The 16,307-nt window shown below is 60.5% G+C and overlaps 1 protein-coding gene across 1 annotated transcript in view; it reads left to right on the top strand.

Annotated features, from left to right (window-relative positions):
• Positions 1 to 16,307, top strand: part of EPHA2 (EPH receptor A2) — a 34,707-nt gene that overhangs the window by 7,577 nt on the left and 10,823 nt on the right. Inside the window, exons 2-8 of the mRNA XM_054009363.1 lie at positions 1,498 to 1,565; positions 4,527 to 5,187; positions 13,259 to 13,414; positions 14,234 to 14,566; positions 14,974 to 15,098; positions 15,479 to 15,638; positions 16,097 to 16,196. Coding sequence (XP_053865338.1) covers positions 1,498 to 1,565; positions 4,527 to 5,187; positions 13,259 to 13,414; positions 14,234 to 14,566; positions 14,974 to 15,098; positions 15,479 to 15,638; positions 16,097 to 16,196 — 1,603 coding nt within the window. The remainder of the gene's footprint in view (positions 1 to 1,497; positions 1,566 to 4,526; positions 5,188 to 13,258; positions 13,415 to 14,233; positions 14,567 to 14,973; positions 15,099 to 15,478; positions 15,639 to 16,096; positions 16,197 to 16,307) is intronic.

The raw sequence follows: 16,307 nt of genomic DNA, 5'->3' as shown, positions 1-16,307 counted from the left end.
GCAGCGGTGAGTTACACAGATTGGCAGTACGGTGTGTGAAGACGGGAAGGGTCTTGTGGTTACAGCAGTGTTTTTTGGGAGCCAGAGCTAGGAGAATTAGGGTTACCCCCTCCCCACCCCAGCCCTTCTTCCAGGCACAGATAGCACCAAGCAAGGCCTAGCTCCTGGGACTGATTCTGCTCTCACTCCCAGTGGTGTAAAGCAGGAAGGCAATGGGATTACAGCGCTGCAAGTCAGGGAATAAGCGAGAGCAGAAAGAGTGGGGTGAGGCTTCCTCCAGCAATCCTAGCCCAGCCCATCTGCTGAGACCCAGAGAATGGAGATAGACACCCCCCTCACCCCCGGCCTCCCCACCCCGTTCCAAGCCCCCTTGGAGGCAGAAGGGTTGGTTTGCAAGCTGCAGCGTTACGGTAATGAACGGTTTGCAGCCTTGGCAGCTGCGAGCAGCCGCTGGATCCAAACCGGCGTCTGGAAGAGATTTTGTTCCCCCAGCGCCGCGGCTCCTTCTCACACAGTGGAAAAAACTCTGGAGAATGGGAGCGCTAAAGAGGAAAACCCCGGAGGTGACAGGGATCATGCCTGTTTGGGGTGAAGGACCAGCGAGTCGGGGGGGTGGGGTGGGGTGGGGGGCATGCAGCAGGAAGGACTGAATCGGATGCTGCCAGCACAGGAGTTAGCAGAGCAAAGGGGCATCCTGCCTGGTATCCTGTCTCCGAAGCCGCATGCTTCCGAGAAAGGCATTAGACCTGCTACTGCAGTGATAGGGGGAGGGAATTCCTGCCTGACCTCCGTTGAGCTGGTGCCCTGAAGCATGAGGGCTGATAACCTCATAATCCTTATCCCAGCTAGCGCAGATTCATCTCTGGCATAACGCCATTGACTTCATTGGGGTTACACCAGGGATGATTTGGCCCTATTGGCTAACCCGACCTGGCTTCCTCTTAGCCATGAGCAAAGCTAGGCTGGCCTGATCTTTGCCGGAACCTCCCTCCTGCACCTTTGGATCCTGTGCCCTTTCCTCTCGGGCTGCCGCCCTCTTCTCTAGCTCATTAGTCAGCTGCTCAAATACGGGGAATGAGGGCAAATAAAAAAGCAGCCCGGAGATAAGCGTGAGATAAGGGTGCTGGTGTCTCCACCCCTGATGGTGACTGCCCAGCCCCGGGGGTATGATGCTGCTGCGGCTTTGGGGACCCGGCACAAAGGGGTAGGGGAGAGTGGAGACCAAGGCCATAGGAAGCGAGTGCCTGCGTTGAGAGGTTACTCCTGGGTAGAGCTGTCCTGCTCTGGCTCTGTGCTGAGCTGCAGGGCCACCCGGATTTCGTATTGCCCCGCTCTGGGGAACAGCCACCATCGGCCCCTCGTGCCAGCGTGCGAGAGCGGAGGGTTCTGATCTGGGCCGGGCATCGGGTTGTCTGTCAGCGGGATGAGGTGCCTGCCGCTGGGTTGTATATTCCCCCCTCCTCTGGTCTAACGGTGTTCGTTTGCTTTCCCTTTCAGTCGTCCTGCTGGATTTTGCCACGGCCCACGGGGAGCTCGGCTGGCTGACCCATCCCTATGGGAAGGGGGTAAGTCTGAATCCCTAGCACTAGACGGGAGCTCTCGGGGCGGAGGGGGGGAAGCGGGGGGGGGAGGGCTCACTCCGTAGATCCTGATTCACTCTGGGGTTAGCGAGAGGAGAATCCGCTTCGACATCCATTGGGAGGCGGAGGACACAGGAGGTGCCCATGCCTTGATTGGTGATCAGACCCTCTGGGAGTAGCAGCCAGGGCCTAGGGAACTCTTTGCCTTTCCTTTCTGGATCCTGCCCACCCTCAACTCAGTTTAAATCCAGAGTAACCGCTCTAGTGTAAATGACAGCGGAATCTGGCCCAGCAATGCTGGCTAGTGATGGGTGGGGAGCTTTTCAAACTCAGCCCTCCCCTTGAGAGGGAGTGCCCAGCTCTGACACGTGATGTGAATTGGGTGGGCTGTACAGGGTACGTTTGCTTTAAACATAACATAGGCCCAGGGCCAAAGCTCAGGGTGGGGAAGGGGCGGTTTGTCCTTCCATAAGCAGGTTCGGTTTATTGTCCAGAGATGGGGGTTGTGATCTTGTCCGTGATCTCATGTGGGTTGGGGAGAAGGCTGGGCAGTCCCGGGGCTTTGGGTGGTGGCTTTAAGGGCTCACCGCAGTCACTGCTTTTCCACAGCCAGTTTTTAAAGTTGATCAGGTCAGTTCAATCCATGACTCCAGCCCTTTGAGAGCCCCTTTGGTGTGATGATCTCAAAGCACTTTTCAGTCTGGATTAATCTCCCCACCCCCACGCCCCTTATGCTGGTGAGGTAGGTCACTGTGATTGTCCCCTTGTACAGATTGGGAAACTGAGGCACGGGGAGGGGAAGAGATGTGCTCACATCCCGAGCCAGTGGCAGAGTCAGGAATTAAATCCAGGTACCCTGGCTCCTGGTCCCCCCGGCTCTAACCAGATTCGGTCCCCTGGCTCCTGGTCCTCCCCCCGCAAGTTCTAACCAGACCCAGGTCCCCTGGCTTCCGTCCCCCGACTCTAACCAGCCTCAAGACCCCTGACTCCTGGTCCCCCTGCTCTAACCGCTAGACTTTCCCCTTGAACGCTGTGGCTGGAGGCGGTAATAGTGCTGGGCTCTATTGGTGCATTTGAAGAAAATCGGCTCATCGCTGCCTGCTGGGAGGGGCCAGGTCTGGATTCCTCCCCCTCCCCACTGAGACTTTCAGGAACTGCCCCCTCCCTGTTTTCCAGCGCCTGGCTCAGGGTCTGAACTGCCCGTGCGGGAGGCAGTGGAGAGCCCCAATGGGAAGGAACCTGAATTCTTGGGCATTTTCCCTGGCCCTAGAGGGGGGTAGAGCCGTGCTGGGGGCCTCAGGACAGAGCTGGGTCCTGCCCGCCGGGAGCTGTCCTGTGGGGCGGCGCACGTCCCGATGCAGGGAAGGGCACGAGGGGCATTTTCCCCAGCAAGGAGCCGAAGATCCGGCTCTGGAAGGAAGGCAGGGCCTTGCTTGGCAGGCCTCTATGGTGGGGTCTTTGGAAGGGATGTAGGCTAGAGATCAGGCAGGGTCCTATTGCTGCTCTGGATTTCCCTGCGGTCACTGAGATCAGAGCCTGCCCCCCTGTTTCCTTGGTCAGGGGGCAGAGCTCGAGGTGGGGGGGGTTATACTCCGGTCGCCCGATTGCAGGGGGGACGCAGTGCGTGAGGGGCTAAGCGCCAGTCGCGGGGCATCAGCAGAGCTGTGCGGGGAGGCCCAAGGGTGGAATAGCAGGGGCAGGTCTGCAGTGGGGCTGCAGGAGCGAGTGGCTTCGGCCCAAGGGGGCCAGCATAACAGGTTGGTGCATTGGGGATGGCCGGAGGGCGGCTGGAGCTCTCAACACACGCTGTGGGGGAATCTCTTCTCCGGCCCTGCCAGACTGCTGGGAAATGTTCCAGCCCCTGGGGGAGTCGCATGGGGTTGGTGGGCAGGCCAGGGGGCTGCCGGGTGGGATCAGATGTCCCTTGTTTGCAGCAGTGCGGAGACCCCCAGGCTGGCTGCCCCTTCCTCTTCCTCCCCCTGCCCCAACCCGAGCGGTTATTTGTTTTGGTCTCTCCTGGCAGGTTTCCTATCTCCTGCCCTCCTGTGGGCCATGTCAGGAGGTTAATTGTCCGGTGCACGCAGGACTGTGCTGACAAGTTAATCCCCTGGGTTTGCTAAACCTCGGCTATTTCCAAGGGCCAGGTGGAACCCGGCTGGCTCCAGCCTCAGCCCCAGCCCCGCCTGCATCTCCCAGCCCCAGCCTCCGCCCCAGCCAGGCTGTCAGCCCCATCTGGCTCCCAGTGGAAAGATACCCATTGATGTCCAGGAGCGCAGTGGGTCAGAGTGTCGTTGGCTGGCCAGGCTTCCCAGGAATGGGATGAAATTGAATTTAATTTCCAGCATGTGGAATAATTTGGAAGCAGGGCCCCCCCTGTGGCTGGGGTGAGAACCGGTCGACAGTCCTGGCTCTAGCAGGGAGTGGGCAGCTTGGTCCGAGCTCTGTGTTTGCACTTTGCAGGCTTGTGCAGGGCACCCAGAATCAGAGGCCCCTTAATAATGTTGGGCCTGAACCGCCACATGCCTTAGTTCCTCCATCTGTAAAACCAAGGTTGGTCTCTTGACCTGACGAGCTCACCGGAGGGTTGAGGATCAATATCCGTCCCTGGACAATGGCAGCGTGTCTGTAGGAGGCCAGGCTGTAGGCAGCAGAGGGGGCGGGCGTGGGGCGAGTGGTTTTGGGTATTGGGATCAAGCCGCCCGTGGCTGCCTTCGGTTGCAGGGCGGAGCCGAGGTAGCTGCTGGGTTCGGCAGTTCCCAGCTCCCTGCTTCAGGGCGTGAGCCAACCTCCAGCTGAGGGGGTCAGGAAGAAACGTAACCAGGAACCCTGCAGGGTTTCTTGCACCGTCTTCTGACCATCCGAGAGAGGAGCCGGGCTGGCAGTGCCTAGGCTCCAGCCCCGGCAGCCCATTTTGCTCTCATTTAACCCCTCGTCTCCCCCGGGCAGTGGGATCTCCTCCAGAATGTCATGAACGAATCCCTCATCTACATCTACTCAGTCTGCAATGTGATGGAAGGTGACCAGGACAATTGGCTGCGGACCAACTGGATCTACCGCAGCGAGGCTGAGCGCATCTTCATCGAGTTGAAGTTCACAGTGCGGGACTGCAACAGCTTCCCGGGCGGGGCCAGCTCCTGCAAGGAGACCTTCAACCTGTACTACGCTGAGTCGGACGTGGACTACGGCACCAACTTCCAGAAGCGCCAGTTCACGAAGATCGACACCATTGCGCCCGACGAGATCACCGTGCGCGAAGACTTCGCCTCCCGCAACGTCAAGCTCAACATGGAGGTGCGCACGGTGGGGCCGCTGAGCCGCAAGGGTTTCTACCTGGCCTTCCAGGACATCGGGGCCTGCGTGGCCCTGCTCTCCGTCCGCATCTACTACAAGAAGTGCCCCGGCGTGCTGCAGAACATGGCACTCTTCCCCGAGACCATCGCCGGCGCTGACTCACAGGCGCTGGCTAAGGTCAGAGGCGCGTGCGTGGAGGATGCGGTGGCCAGCGAGGAGCCCAGCATGCATTGCAACTCGGACGGGGAATGGCTGGTGCCCATCGGGCAGTGCCTGTGCCGGGCGGGATACGAGAAGGTGGAGGAGAGCTGCAAAGGTAAAGGCATCCGGACGGAGGTGCGCGTGGGGGGCGGGGAGATCTCGTGTGTACGAGGCTGCTGGGTACTGTGGTATCGCAGGGCCTTGGAGCCCAGTGCCTCATGCCCTGGGTACAGACACTCACCCCCTGCCAGGCCTGGCCTCCAGCACCCTCCGCTCCTGCTCTAGGTTGCCCCATGCACAGCCCTGCCAGTGACCCTCAGTCCTGATCCGTAGCATCCACTTCTGTTCCCAGCTGTGGGCTCCCACACTCAGCGGTGGTGGTGCCCCCCAGTCCCAACCTGCAGCCCTCCCCTCCCCTGTTATTGCCCGCCATGGGCTTCCACATTCAGCTCTGCCGGTGTCCCAGCCCTGGGCCTGTGGCCACATGGTATCTCAGCCCTGGGCTCCCCACCCAGCTCTGCTGATGGCCCTCAACCCTGCCCCGCACCCCACCCCGCTCTCCCAGCCCTGGGCAAATGCATCTATTTCCATTCATGCTCTTCTCTGCCCCGCTCCCCCTTGGGGGCACCCCACTGGGCCGGGTCTCGAGGCTGTTTCCCTGCTCCGGGAGGGCACCAGGGAACCCGAGAGCAGAGATCTGAGCCTCCCTGATAAAACCCTCCTAAACAATAGGCATCAGTGTTGGGAGCAGTGGGGGAGGGGGCAGGGGGTCCGGCCATGGAGCAGATGCCTGTGCCGGCCTGGCAGCTCCCTCATGACATGAGTGGTGAGGAATGCAGTGGGAGAGGGGCCGGCGGGATAAACCCCGGCAATGCGGAAAGTGGTGCCGGGGGGTGGGGGGAACTCAGAGTTTGGCAGGGTGGAATTGACCCCCCTCCACACACACACACACACATACCTGCTGTCGACCCTCAACAGCTCGGGGGAGTCTGGGGTCCCCCAGGTCAAGGAGCAGGGAAGGGTTTGATTTATGGGGATGCAGCCAGTGGGGTGGGGGTGAGGGAGGGGGCTGAACACCCAGGCCATATCCTGCCAGGTGCTGGGGCTGTTCTTCCCAGCCCAGTGCTTCCCCCAGAGACACCCCAGTGCAGTGCTGGCTTGATGGCCCTGGGGGTCTATTTGCCGCCCCCCCTCCCCTCCCCAGACAAACCCAGCACAGGCAGCAGCTTGGCATGCCCCTGCCCCCGCGCCCAGAGGGATCCCCTTAGGGGAGACTCCGCAGCCCGTTCAGTCCTCAGCCGCCCAGCTGCTGTCAGCTCCTTGCCTTGGGCTTGAGAAATATCTTCCGCCAGGTGGGAGAGAGGAGAGGAGCATGGAGCCCTGCGGGGGCCTGAGCCGCATCTGGGCTCTGGATTGGCCCTGTCCCTCGATCAGGGCCTCGCCGGCCCCACAGGAGGGGGGTTACGGTGCCATGGGTGAGCCCTGCCCTCGCGGGGAGCTCTCGCGCGTTAGCGGCTGGCGCGGTGGGATCCCCCGGCCGGGTGTTGTGCGCGTGGGGCAGCCTGCAGGAGCGCTTGTGGTTATGTCACGACTGAGAGCTGCTTTGATCCAGCCGTTCCCCTCCCCTTGGGCTGCCGCTCCAGCACCTGCGGCTCAGCCCCCCCAGCTGGTGGGGCTCATGGGCCGTGCAGGGCCTACGCCCTCTCCGCCTGCCGTGGCCGCCCGGCTCCCTCCAGCCCAGCTGGGTGAGGGTGGTGCTGAGCCCCCACATGGCCCAAGAGCCCCCTGGCCAGGCAGAGGGGGCCGGGATGGGGGGGAAGGGAGCTGCCCCCTCCCACCCCAAATTGCTGAGCCCGGGGGGCTGCTAAAGGCCCTCCCGTCTTCGTAAGGCCTCGGCCAGCTCTGCAGCCAGCAGGAGCCTCCTGACCTCAAACCGCAGGTTCCTGGGGCTCCATGTCCTCCCCAGCTTCCCTTGTGCGGAGCGGGAGCTTGACAGGTCAATGCATCAGCCTCCCCCCGACAGCTGTACTGGCATCTGCCTTGGGTCACAAGTGACTCAAGTTTGTTGGTCTCGGCCCTACTCTTGGAGGGGAAGGTGTGCTCGGGGACCTTCAGGGACGGGCCCAGGGCTGTTGGACCAGGGGTGGGGCGGTGTCCTTACAGTGCCTGAGCAGCAATACATTAGGAAGTGCCTTCCCCCAGCTTCTGGTTCGGGGACTGCAAGGGGCATCAGCTCCCATCCCAGATGCACTGTCTCCTGGCTGGGTTCCCCGGCTGCTGGGAGCAGGTGGGCTGGGATCAAGGCCTTGGGGTACTGGGGCTGGCATCTCTCTGGAGATGCAGCTCTTTCAGCTGTGTGCCCCCGAGTTGGGAACAGAGAGTTTGTACACAGGAGAATCCTGGGGCTACAATAGCAGTGGGGGGGGGGAGCTCAGTGTGATTGAGGGGGGCTGGCAGAGCTGTGGATGGGGAGCTCAGGGCTGGGATAGCCGGGGGCTGCAGGTTGGGATTGAGGGGCGCTGGAAAAGCTGCCCCCATGGGGCCCAGATGTGGAATGGCAGAGTTGTGGGTGGGGAGCTCAAGGCTGGGATAGCTGGGGGCTGGGGATCGGGATTGAGGGGTGCCGGCAGGGCTATGTGGGGAGCCAAGGGCTGGGATAGCCAGGGGCTGTGGGTCGGGATTGAGGGGCGCTGGCAGGGAGCCCAGATATGGAATGGCAGAGCTGTGTGGGGAAGCTTGTCCCACCCCTGCCTGGGCCATGCCTGGCTTAGTCCAGGGTTGTCACAAACCCAGTCCAACCATGTCACAGGTTGGTCAGCTGCCCCTGAGTTGTGGGGACCTTGCCCTGGAGCAGGGCACAGCAGGTCAGACCCTGCGCTGGCCACCTGGCAGGGCCTGGGACGTAGACCCCCGAAGTTAAAGGGAGCTTTGTGCCAACTCAGACCCCGCCCGGTGCTGAGCCAGCCACGGCTGCTGTCAGTGGGAGTGGAGGGCGCTGGGCACCAGTATTACCCTGGGATCCTAGCGATGGCCTTGGGCACCCCCACAGCCAGCCTTGGACCTGCTAGTCCAGGGGGGAAAGCAGCCGGGTAAGAGGTGATGGGAAAGCAGTAAGCTGGGGTGCACCCCCCCCTCAAGTTTGCCTAGGGGGGGTGCTGTGAGCAGAGGGGCCTTCACAGAACATGCCATGACGGGGGGCACATCTGCGGCCAGCCCCCATTCCCTGCAGAGCTCAGCCTTCGCGGGGGCGGAGAGGAAGGGAATGAAACAAAGCGGGGAGATAAAGGGTTGGGGGAGGGGCCCCCTCCATTTTGTTGGGGTCAGGAATGTGAGGGGAGATAATCCAGGGGATTGCCTAAAGCGGTGCTCAGTGCCGGATCTCCAGCCCTCGCCCACGTGCGCTCCGGGGAGAGCCAGATAAGGAGCCTTCCAGCACCGCAGGCGCTCTGTCCCCCCTTCCCAAGCCAACAACCAAAGGGAAAGGGTTGTTCATACAGATGCCTCTCCCTCTCCCCGGCCCGTAGAGGGCTCTCTGGCCCCTCCCTGGCTGCGGAGGTCACCCCAGAACTGCAGACCTGGTACCCCCTTCCCTCCAGGCCAGGCTTGACGTGATGTAGGCCCAGCGGGTCGCCATGGTGACAGCATTCTTGCTGCCCTCCTGTCCCCTCTGCCTCCAGCTGGTACATGAGGGGAGCGAGCGGCAGCTCCCGGGTGGGCTCCCTGCAGTGGGATGGGGCGGGCCAGGGGAACTGTCCTCAGCCAAGACCCAAACCGCCCCATGCTGACATCGGGCGGGGCTCTGCTCCTTTCCGCTCCTCCTCATTCTTTCTTCATCAGCTGCGCAAAGGGATATGCATAGTGCCCCCTTTCTGTTCCCTGGCCCGCTGAGAGAAGCTTTAGGGCAGGGCCCTGCCGTGCTCCCCCTGGCATTCATCCTGCCCCCCATGCCCCCGAGTCTGCGTGCCCCAGTGCCCTGGTAGCCAGGTGCCAGCTGCACAGTGAGGCCCAGCGGAGAGTGCCTGGGCGCCAAAGCACATGTGCAGAGTGTAGTTGCACTAGCATTCCCCAGGGCATGTCCCGTGCCAGGCCGGTGCCACCCGCTCGAGCCCCCGACCCTTTGGCATTGACAGATGTCTCCCCTCATCTCCTGGGCAGCACGGTGCCTGCTTCCCCCTCCCCCACGGTCTTGTTTGTCAGCCACACTCCATCCGTCTTCCTCTCATGCCTTGCTTGTGTTTTCCCCTTCCTCCCGCCAGCCCATCCACCACCCCCCATCATCCTGGGAAAACAAGACTTGCTAAGGGTTTGCACCCCCTCCCCAGTGCAGACACTAGCTCTCTATGCTGGCTGAATGGAGGCATTGTGTCTGCAGAAGTGTGTGTGTGTGTGGTGAGGTGGGGGGGACAGGGACCCCGCCTGCTGATGGTGTCCCTCATTAAGTCAGACGGCCCTTTGGGACTGGGACCCGTGCGGGCTGACGCCTCCCTTTGTCCCAGGCAGGCCCCGCTGTCTCTGGCGGTGAGTCAGACGTGCTTAATTGACAGGCCCTGCAGTGGGTGTCCTTGGCCTTTTGGGGGTCCCCTGCTGCCTGGGGCAGAGGGAGTCCTGACCGTGATGCCCAGGTGTGGCTCACAGAAATCCAGCACCCAGAGCGCGGCTGCCCCTTCGTTTGAGCCCAGTGGCGCAGCCTGCAGACACTCCAGGCCCCAGCATGCAGTGCAGGATGGCTGCCCACTGGTGCAGTCCGCCGGTATCACGGTGGAGCACTGCACGATAGAAGCTGGCGTCCCCCTGGGCTGCCCCTTTGTTTGGCGGTGGGTGGAGCATTGCATGCTGGGACCTGTAATCTCTATGGGTCACACACACCCCTGTAGGAACGATGGCAGCTGGGTTCACTAGCGCTTTGCCTGGGAGCCCAGGAGGCTTTCAGATGGGCAGAGCGTGGGTGACCAGGAAGTAACAGTTCCACACAAATCCCACCCACCCCCCTAACCAACTCACAGCATTTGCCTGGGGCTCTGGGTCCTGAGGAAGGACACAATGTTATGGGGGCTACCCCAAAGGTTGGGTAGGACAGGCCCCAGCTGCTGTGGGACCATGAACCCTCAAGGAGCCTCAGTTCCTGGAGGCCCTCCATGGAAGCTGGACTTAAAATGGGGCGTCGTTTCTGGCATTGCGTGGCGAGTGTGAGGACGGTCTGTGTGCTTTGCACCCATCACTGTCTGTCTGATTCTGCCCCCAGGCCCGTAGGGGCTGAGTGCCTGTGGCGTGCCCTGGGGGCAGGGAGGGAGGGACCGGCCAGTCGGTGTCACTGGCAGGGCCGCACATCCCGGCAGTGGCTCCCAACCTGACTGGCTTCCTCGCCCTCCGGGCAGGCCAGCGAGCACCTTGCTCCCCTGGCCACTTGCCACGTGCCTGTGAGCTGCCCCTGTGATCTCTCCCTGGTCGGATGGAGGCGCTTCCTGCCAAAGATGCGGGGCGGGGATGGAGAATGGAATTTGCCCTTTGTGCAGAGCGATTCTCTGACCTCCGGGAGCAGCGCTGGAGCCTGCTGGCCTCTGTGAAAGGGAGCCCAGCGAGCAGGAAACAAAGGAGTTTATCTCTAGGAATAAACACAGATATTCTTAGCCTCTCCTCCTGCTGCCAGAGTCCTCACCCCCCCTCCATGAAAGCTTCACCCCCTCCTTCCGTCCAGGGAACACAAGGAGGAGTCCGTACCCTGGGCAACTCGCAGGGGTCTGAGCGAGTCAGACCCTGCATTCTGCATCTATCTATCTATCCATCTATCTGTAATCTGTCCCCATACACTCTATCTATCTATCTATCTATCTATCCCCATCCACCCCATCTATCTATCAGTGTTTAATAGTTGGAAGTTAATTCCTAGAAGTCTAATTGCTCCAGAGAGGCCTAGGGTCCCTCCTGCCCCCTCCCACTCCTCCCCTGCTCTGGGGAAGGAAGCCAGCCTCTGGACACCAGTGAAATCCTGACAGGTTTACTGCCCTATTGTTTCAAGGTGCAGCCAAAGCCACCAAGCAGGGCAAGCGGAGACCACACATGAAATCGGGGCAGCCTCGCTTTGGGAGAAGTGGTGTTGTTTTTCTTTAACAGCCCAGGAAAAGAGGCAATAAGGAGGGGAAACTTTCCTAACATTAGGGCTGGAGGGGTACTTAGCTGCTGTGGGGGAAGGGGCTTGTGAACATCTACAACACCCCTTCCCCATAACCCTCCACCACTGCGGGCACAGCACCGCTGGGCAGGCCCGCAGGCCCCTTGTTTGCTTAGCTGCCTGCAGATGGGCGCTCGGACCAGGGCCGTCTGACCAGTTGGTCGAGATCTTTGTGTTTTTATTAAAGAAACACAACAATCGAGAGGGGGAATCAGTGCCCAGCGTCACTGCCCCGGGCAGAGCGGAGGAAAGGGCCTTCCTGAAAAGCCACGCCGCTGTGTGGCTTCTGAAACCGCTTCCTCTTCGGAACAGTGGAGGAAGCAACCCCCATAGCCTAGGGTGGGATGAGGAGGCGGAAATTGGGTTCCTGTGGAAAACCCAGATCAGATGGGGAATGAGTCAGGCTCCCCCCCACCCCTGCTACTCTCTTTGTTTAAAGATACCAAAGAAAAAAAACTAATTGAATCTGCAAACAATCCCGGAGGGGGGGGCTTAGCCCTTTGTTGTCCGATGGGGCCCCATCACCTTGAGATAAGGCCTTGTCTACACAGTTCTTGTGACACTTTAACTGTATCCGTTTGAAACTCGTCTAGTTACAGCGGTACCACCCCCTTGTGTGCGTAGCCATAATGGTAGAAAGGTGCCGTAGCCTGGTATAGCTGTAGGGAAGGGGGGAAAGGCACACCAGTACAAGACACGTCTGTGCTGGTACAACTGTGTGCACACTGGGGGTTGTACTGGTATAACCATATTGGTAAAAAGTCGCCCCTCTAACTGGCAGGGTTAAAGCAGGATAAAATCAGTGTGTGGACGAGGACTGTGTTACCTCCCAAAACCGAGTGAAAATTAATTTGAGGCTCCATATCTGCCCCTGATTCCCCCTGGCCAATTTCTGTGATTTGTCAGCCACATTCTCCTGCATTTAGATAAAGTTTTCTCATCGCTGTGGGAGGAAGGACTCTGAAGGGGAGTTCAGACAGACTGAGCCATAGGCTTGTTCGCTGTAGCATGATGATGATTGGTTGGCATTACGGTCAAGACCCCAAGCAGACAGTGGGGGCCCATCATGCTAGATTCTGTGCAAATGTGAAGATACTGCCCTCCCCGAAGAGCTGACCGCCTAAGCGCTGTCCTCTCGCTGCATGTTTCTGGGATCCGTTCCTACGCTGGGGGCTGCAGAGGGAGCGAGCTAAGCTCCTCGGGAGAGCGGGATCCTCACGTCAGTCAGCGGCTGCTCATTCAGGTGGGCGCCCTGAGCAGTCCCCCGTCCCGGCCTTGGCTGCAGGACTGGAGGAGAGAAGTTTGAAGTGCCAGGTTGGGGGAGGAAGGTGTTGGTCTTGGATTGGAAACTTCTGTCGGCCTGTCCCTTTAATAATACCGGAGGGGAGGCTGGGCAGGCACAGAGGGGGGATCTCCCCCGTCTGCCTTGTGGGAGCCGGAGCCGGGATTGAGGGGAGCAGGAGTTGAGGCTGCAGAGCTGCCCCGAGATCTGCGTCTGGAGGGGGGAGGTTAGCACCGAAAGCTAAACCTACCCCAGGCCTCGGAAAGTCCAGCCCTGTCCCCCACCCAAGCTGGTCTCCATGCTTACATCATGGCTGTCAGTTACTTTTAGAAAGGAAGCCCCCAACCCTGCCCCCGCCTGGAAACATACAACCCCATCCACATGCCTTGGGGGGCCAGCATTGGAGGCTGTGCAAATCCATGGTAGTGCCCCACACTGCTTCCTTCCCCCTAACTGCAACACCACCTCCCAGCGTCCTGGTTCTTAGGCTGTCTGAGGAGCTATCCCCGGGATCTGCAGACCCCCTGGTCACCATCTCCTCTCGCAGTCCCTCCTGTGTTTCCTCCATCACTTTGCATCTCCTGCTTTCTCCTGGGTCGCAGGGGGTCAGGCCAGGCTCTGGGGAGGCTCCGCGGGAGTAGGATGAGTTGGCAGCTGCACGTTCAGGGCCGTGAATGGGTGTTACCCCCATGAGTGCCCCTATTGCCTAACCTGTGTCCTGCTCTCCCCTCGCAGCCTGCCCTGCTGGGTCCTTCAAGCCGGACATCTCCGGTGATGCCTGCTCCAAGTGTCCCCCCCACACGCTCTCCTCTCCTGAAGGCTCCACCTCGTGCCCATGTGAGGAAGGCTATTTCCGGGCGGCAGAGGATCCAGTGTCTTTTCCCTGCACCCGTAAGTATGAGACCCTGCTGTGGTGACAAACCTCCGCTGTTCTCACCCACATTCCCACCCCAGCTGCCCCCAGGACAGGTCAGAGCCTGCTCCATTTTCCTGACCTGTAATAGTAACTCTCTGCTCATCTAGAATAGTACTGACCCCTGAGGATCTCAGAGCGCTTTGTGAGCATTAGTGCTTTCAGCGTGGGTAAGGGCTCCCCGGTGTTTTATAAGTGGGGAAACTGAGGCACAGAGCGGTCGAGTGACTTGCCCATTGTCACACAGTGAGCGAATGGCAGAGTTGGGACTAGAACCCAGGAGTCCTGCCTCCCAGTCCCCAGCTCTAAGAGCCAGACCGCCCGCCTCTCAACTCTCTCACGTGGCCCACATAATGCCCCTCCCGCTCATCCTCGTGAGGCTGTGAATCGGCAGGCTGGGGATGAGACAGCCCAGTCTCGACCCCGGGTCACACCAGCCCAGTGAGCGCCACCCCTGAGAGCTGGGATGAACTCAGTCTCGTCGCCCACCGGGGAACACCCCAAATGACAGGAAGTCCCGCCCCGTCCCGCGCTTTTGAGGGCGGCACTTCCTATAGTGACGTCATTCAAACAGCGAATATATTGGCGGGGGCAGCCACGGGGGATGGATCTGGCTGCCGTTCCCCAGGGCTGGGGATGGGGCATGTCGGCTGGGTCTCCCTCCTCCAGTTCCAGAAGCTCCAAGCTCGTCACTCCAGCGCCTCTCTGCTCTGGGATCCATGTGCTCTCTTTACCCTGCCCCCAAAAGGAAATGCCCTTGGCACCATGACCCATGACCTTTCCCCTCCCCCATCCAGGTCCCCCTTCTGCCCCCCACAATGTCATGGCCGTCGGCTTGGGCGCCAAGGTGCAGCTGCGCTGGTCCCCGCCCCGCGACACGGGGGGCCGTAAGGACATCACCTACAGCATCACGTGTGAGCAGTGCTGGCCGGAGTCGGGGGAGTGTCGGCCCTGTGACAGCAGCATCCGCTACTCGGACCAGCCCCAGGGGCTGACCAGGACGTCTCTGACCGTCAGCGACCTGGAGCCGCATGTTAATTACACCTTCACCGTGGAGGCCAGGAACGGGGTGTCCGCCTACGGCCCCAGCCGCAGCTATGGCACTACGAGCATCAGCGTCAACCAGACAGGTAAGGGGTGGTCGGTATATATAACCGGTGGGCTTGTATCAACATGCCTGTTACATTCGGTTTGCGGGGGGGAGGGGGTGATTTATATACAGAGGAGGGAGGTGCACTGGTTAATATGGGAAAGCCATGAATGTCAGGTATGGGGTTTGACGGGGCTCGGCAGGCATCAGAGACGGGGTTAGATGGGGTGTGGTAAAGCAGCTGAAGTCACCTGTGCAGCAGAGGAGACCATCCGCTGGTGAGTACGGCAAAGCAAACGCACTGGTGTGTAGTTAGATGTTTGGACCGGCCATGCCGGTGTATGGGCAGCTCTGTCTGGGCCCGGCATCCTTGCACCCGATGATTGAGGTGATGGCTTCACGCCTCCTAGCACCCACCTGACCGTCGCCTTCTTCTCCATTGGCCAGAGCCTCCCCGGGTGACATCGGTGAATTTGGACAGCCAGACTGAAACCAGCCTGAGCATCTCCTGGACCGTCCAGCCCCGGCAGCAGAGCCGCGTCTGGAAGTACGAGGTCACCTACAGCAAGAAGGTAGTGCTGGCCGTTCACTTTCCGAGCTAGTCACGCCCTCTGGGCTTGGAGGGAAGGGAGAGGGGACCACAGCTTCCTAGTGGTTCTGCCCATGGAGCCAGTTGGAAGGGGAGGGCCTGGCTCGGATGCACAAGCCACAGCATGAATCAAGCTGTTGGAGTGGCCTCCAGGAATACTCAGAGGGACATCAGGTCACTGCGGGGGCCTGGTAGTGAAGCCAGATTGTCCTCACTGGCTTGGCCTCAGCCGCTGATCCTTGAGCCAGGCTGATGCTGTCACTGGCTCGCCCTCTCCCGTCCCCGGCTGGGCTCTGGGGCGCTGCCTGGTCCCGCGAGGCTGCTGATCTTTGTGGTGGGGGTTGTGTGTTTTGCTTTCTGAAGATGGATGAGAACAGCTACTCGGTCCTGCGCTCCGAAGGGAACTCGGTGACCCTCTCCAAGCTCACACCGGGCACCAAGTACTTGGTGCGGGTCCAGGCCCTGACACAAGAAGGCCAGGGGGCCTACAGCATGGAGTATGAGTTTGAGACGCGTGCTGAGGGTGAGTATGTGAAGGAGGGGCAGTTCCCGCTGTTACTACCACCATTTCCCAGCTGGGGAAATTGAGGCACGGGGAGGCGACGTGACTTGCCCCTGGCCACGTAGCGAGTCAATAGCAGAGACTATGGGAATAGAACTCAAGTATCCTGTTTCTGAGTCCCCAGCTCTGATCACTTGCCACCCGCGGCTTCCAACTCTGCCTCTCCTTGCATCCCACCTTCGAAACTTACCGACCCTCAGTGCAGGGCAGAGATCAGAATGAAGGGAGCCGAGAGTGACAGAGGGAGCAAGCGCTCTCTCTGCCTGGACATTGCTAAATCTCAGGTGCCAAGGGACTCCCCACTACCGCCCACCACCCTTGGAGAGGCCTGGGCAGAGCCCGGCCAGTAAGAAGCCATGCTGGGAATGTGTGGTTAGTTTCCCCGTGGCTTCCTTCACCGTCTTTCCTTCCTCCTGCAGGCTCCCAGAGCATGAACACGGCAGCCGCGGTCGGCGGCTCTATCACTGGGATCATTTTGATACTGCTCGTGGTAGCTGTCGCCCTCTACCTTCACCGAAGGTATTTGGATCCCCCCCCCCCTTTGTCATTAGGCATCCATTGCCCAGGAGCGGCTGCCTGTCCCTTCCCCATTGGACCTCCCTTCCCCCACAGCCAATGCGCCCACTTGCC

Source organism: Malaclemys terrapin, chromosome 19 (assembly GCF_027887155.1).
Source record: "Malaclemys terrapin pileata isolate rMalTer1 chromosome 19, rMalTer1.hap1, whole genome shotgun sequence".
NCBI classification, from domain to species: domain Eukaryota; kingdom Metazoa; phylum Chordata; order Testudines; family Emydidae; genus Malaclemys; species Malaclemys terrapin.
Note: the sequence above shows the minus strand (reverse complement) of the source record. Positions and strands in the feature narration are given on the sequence as shown.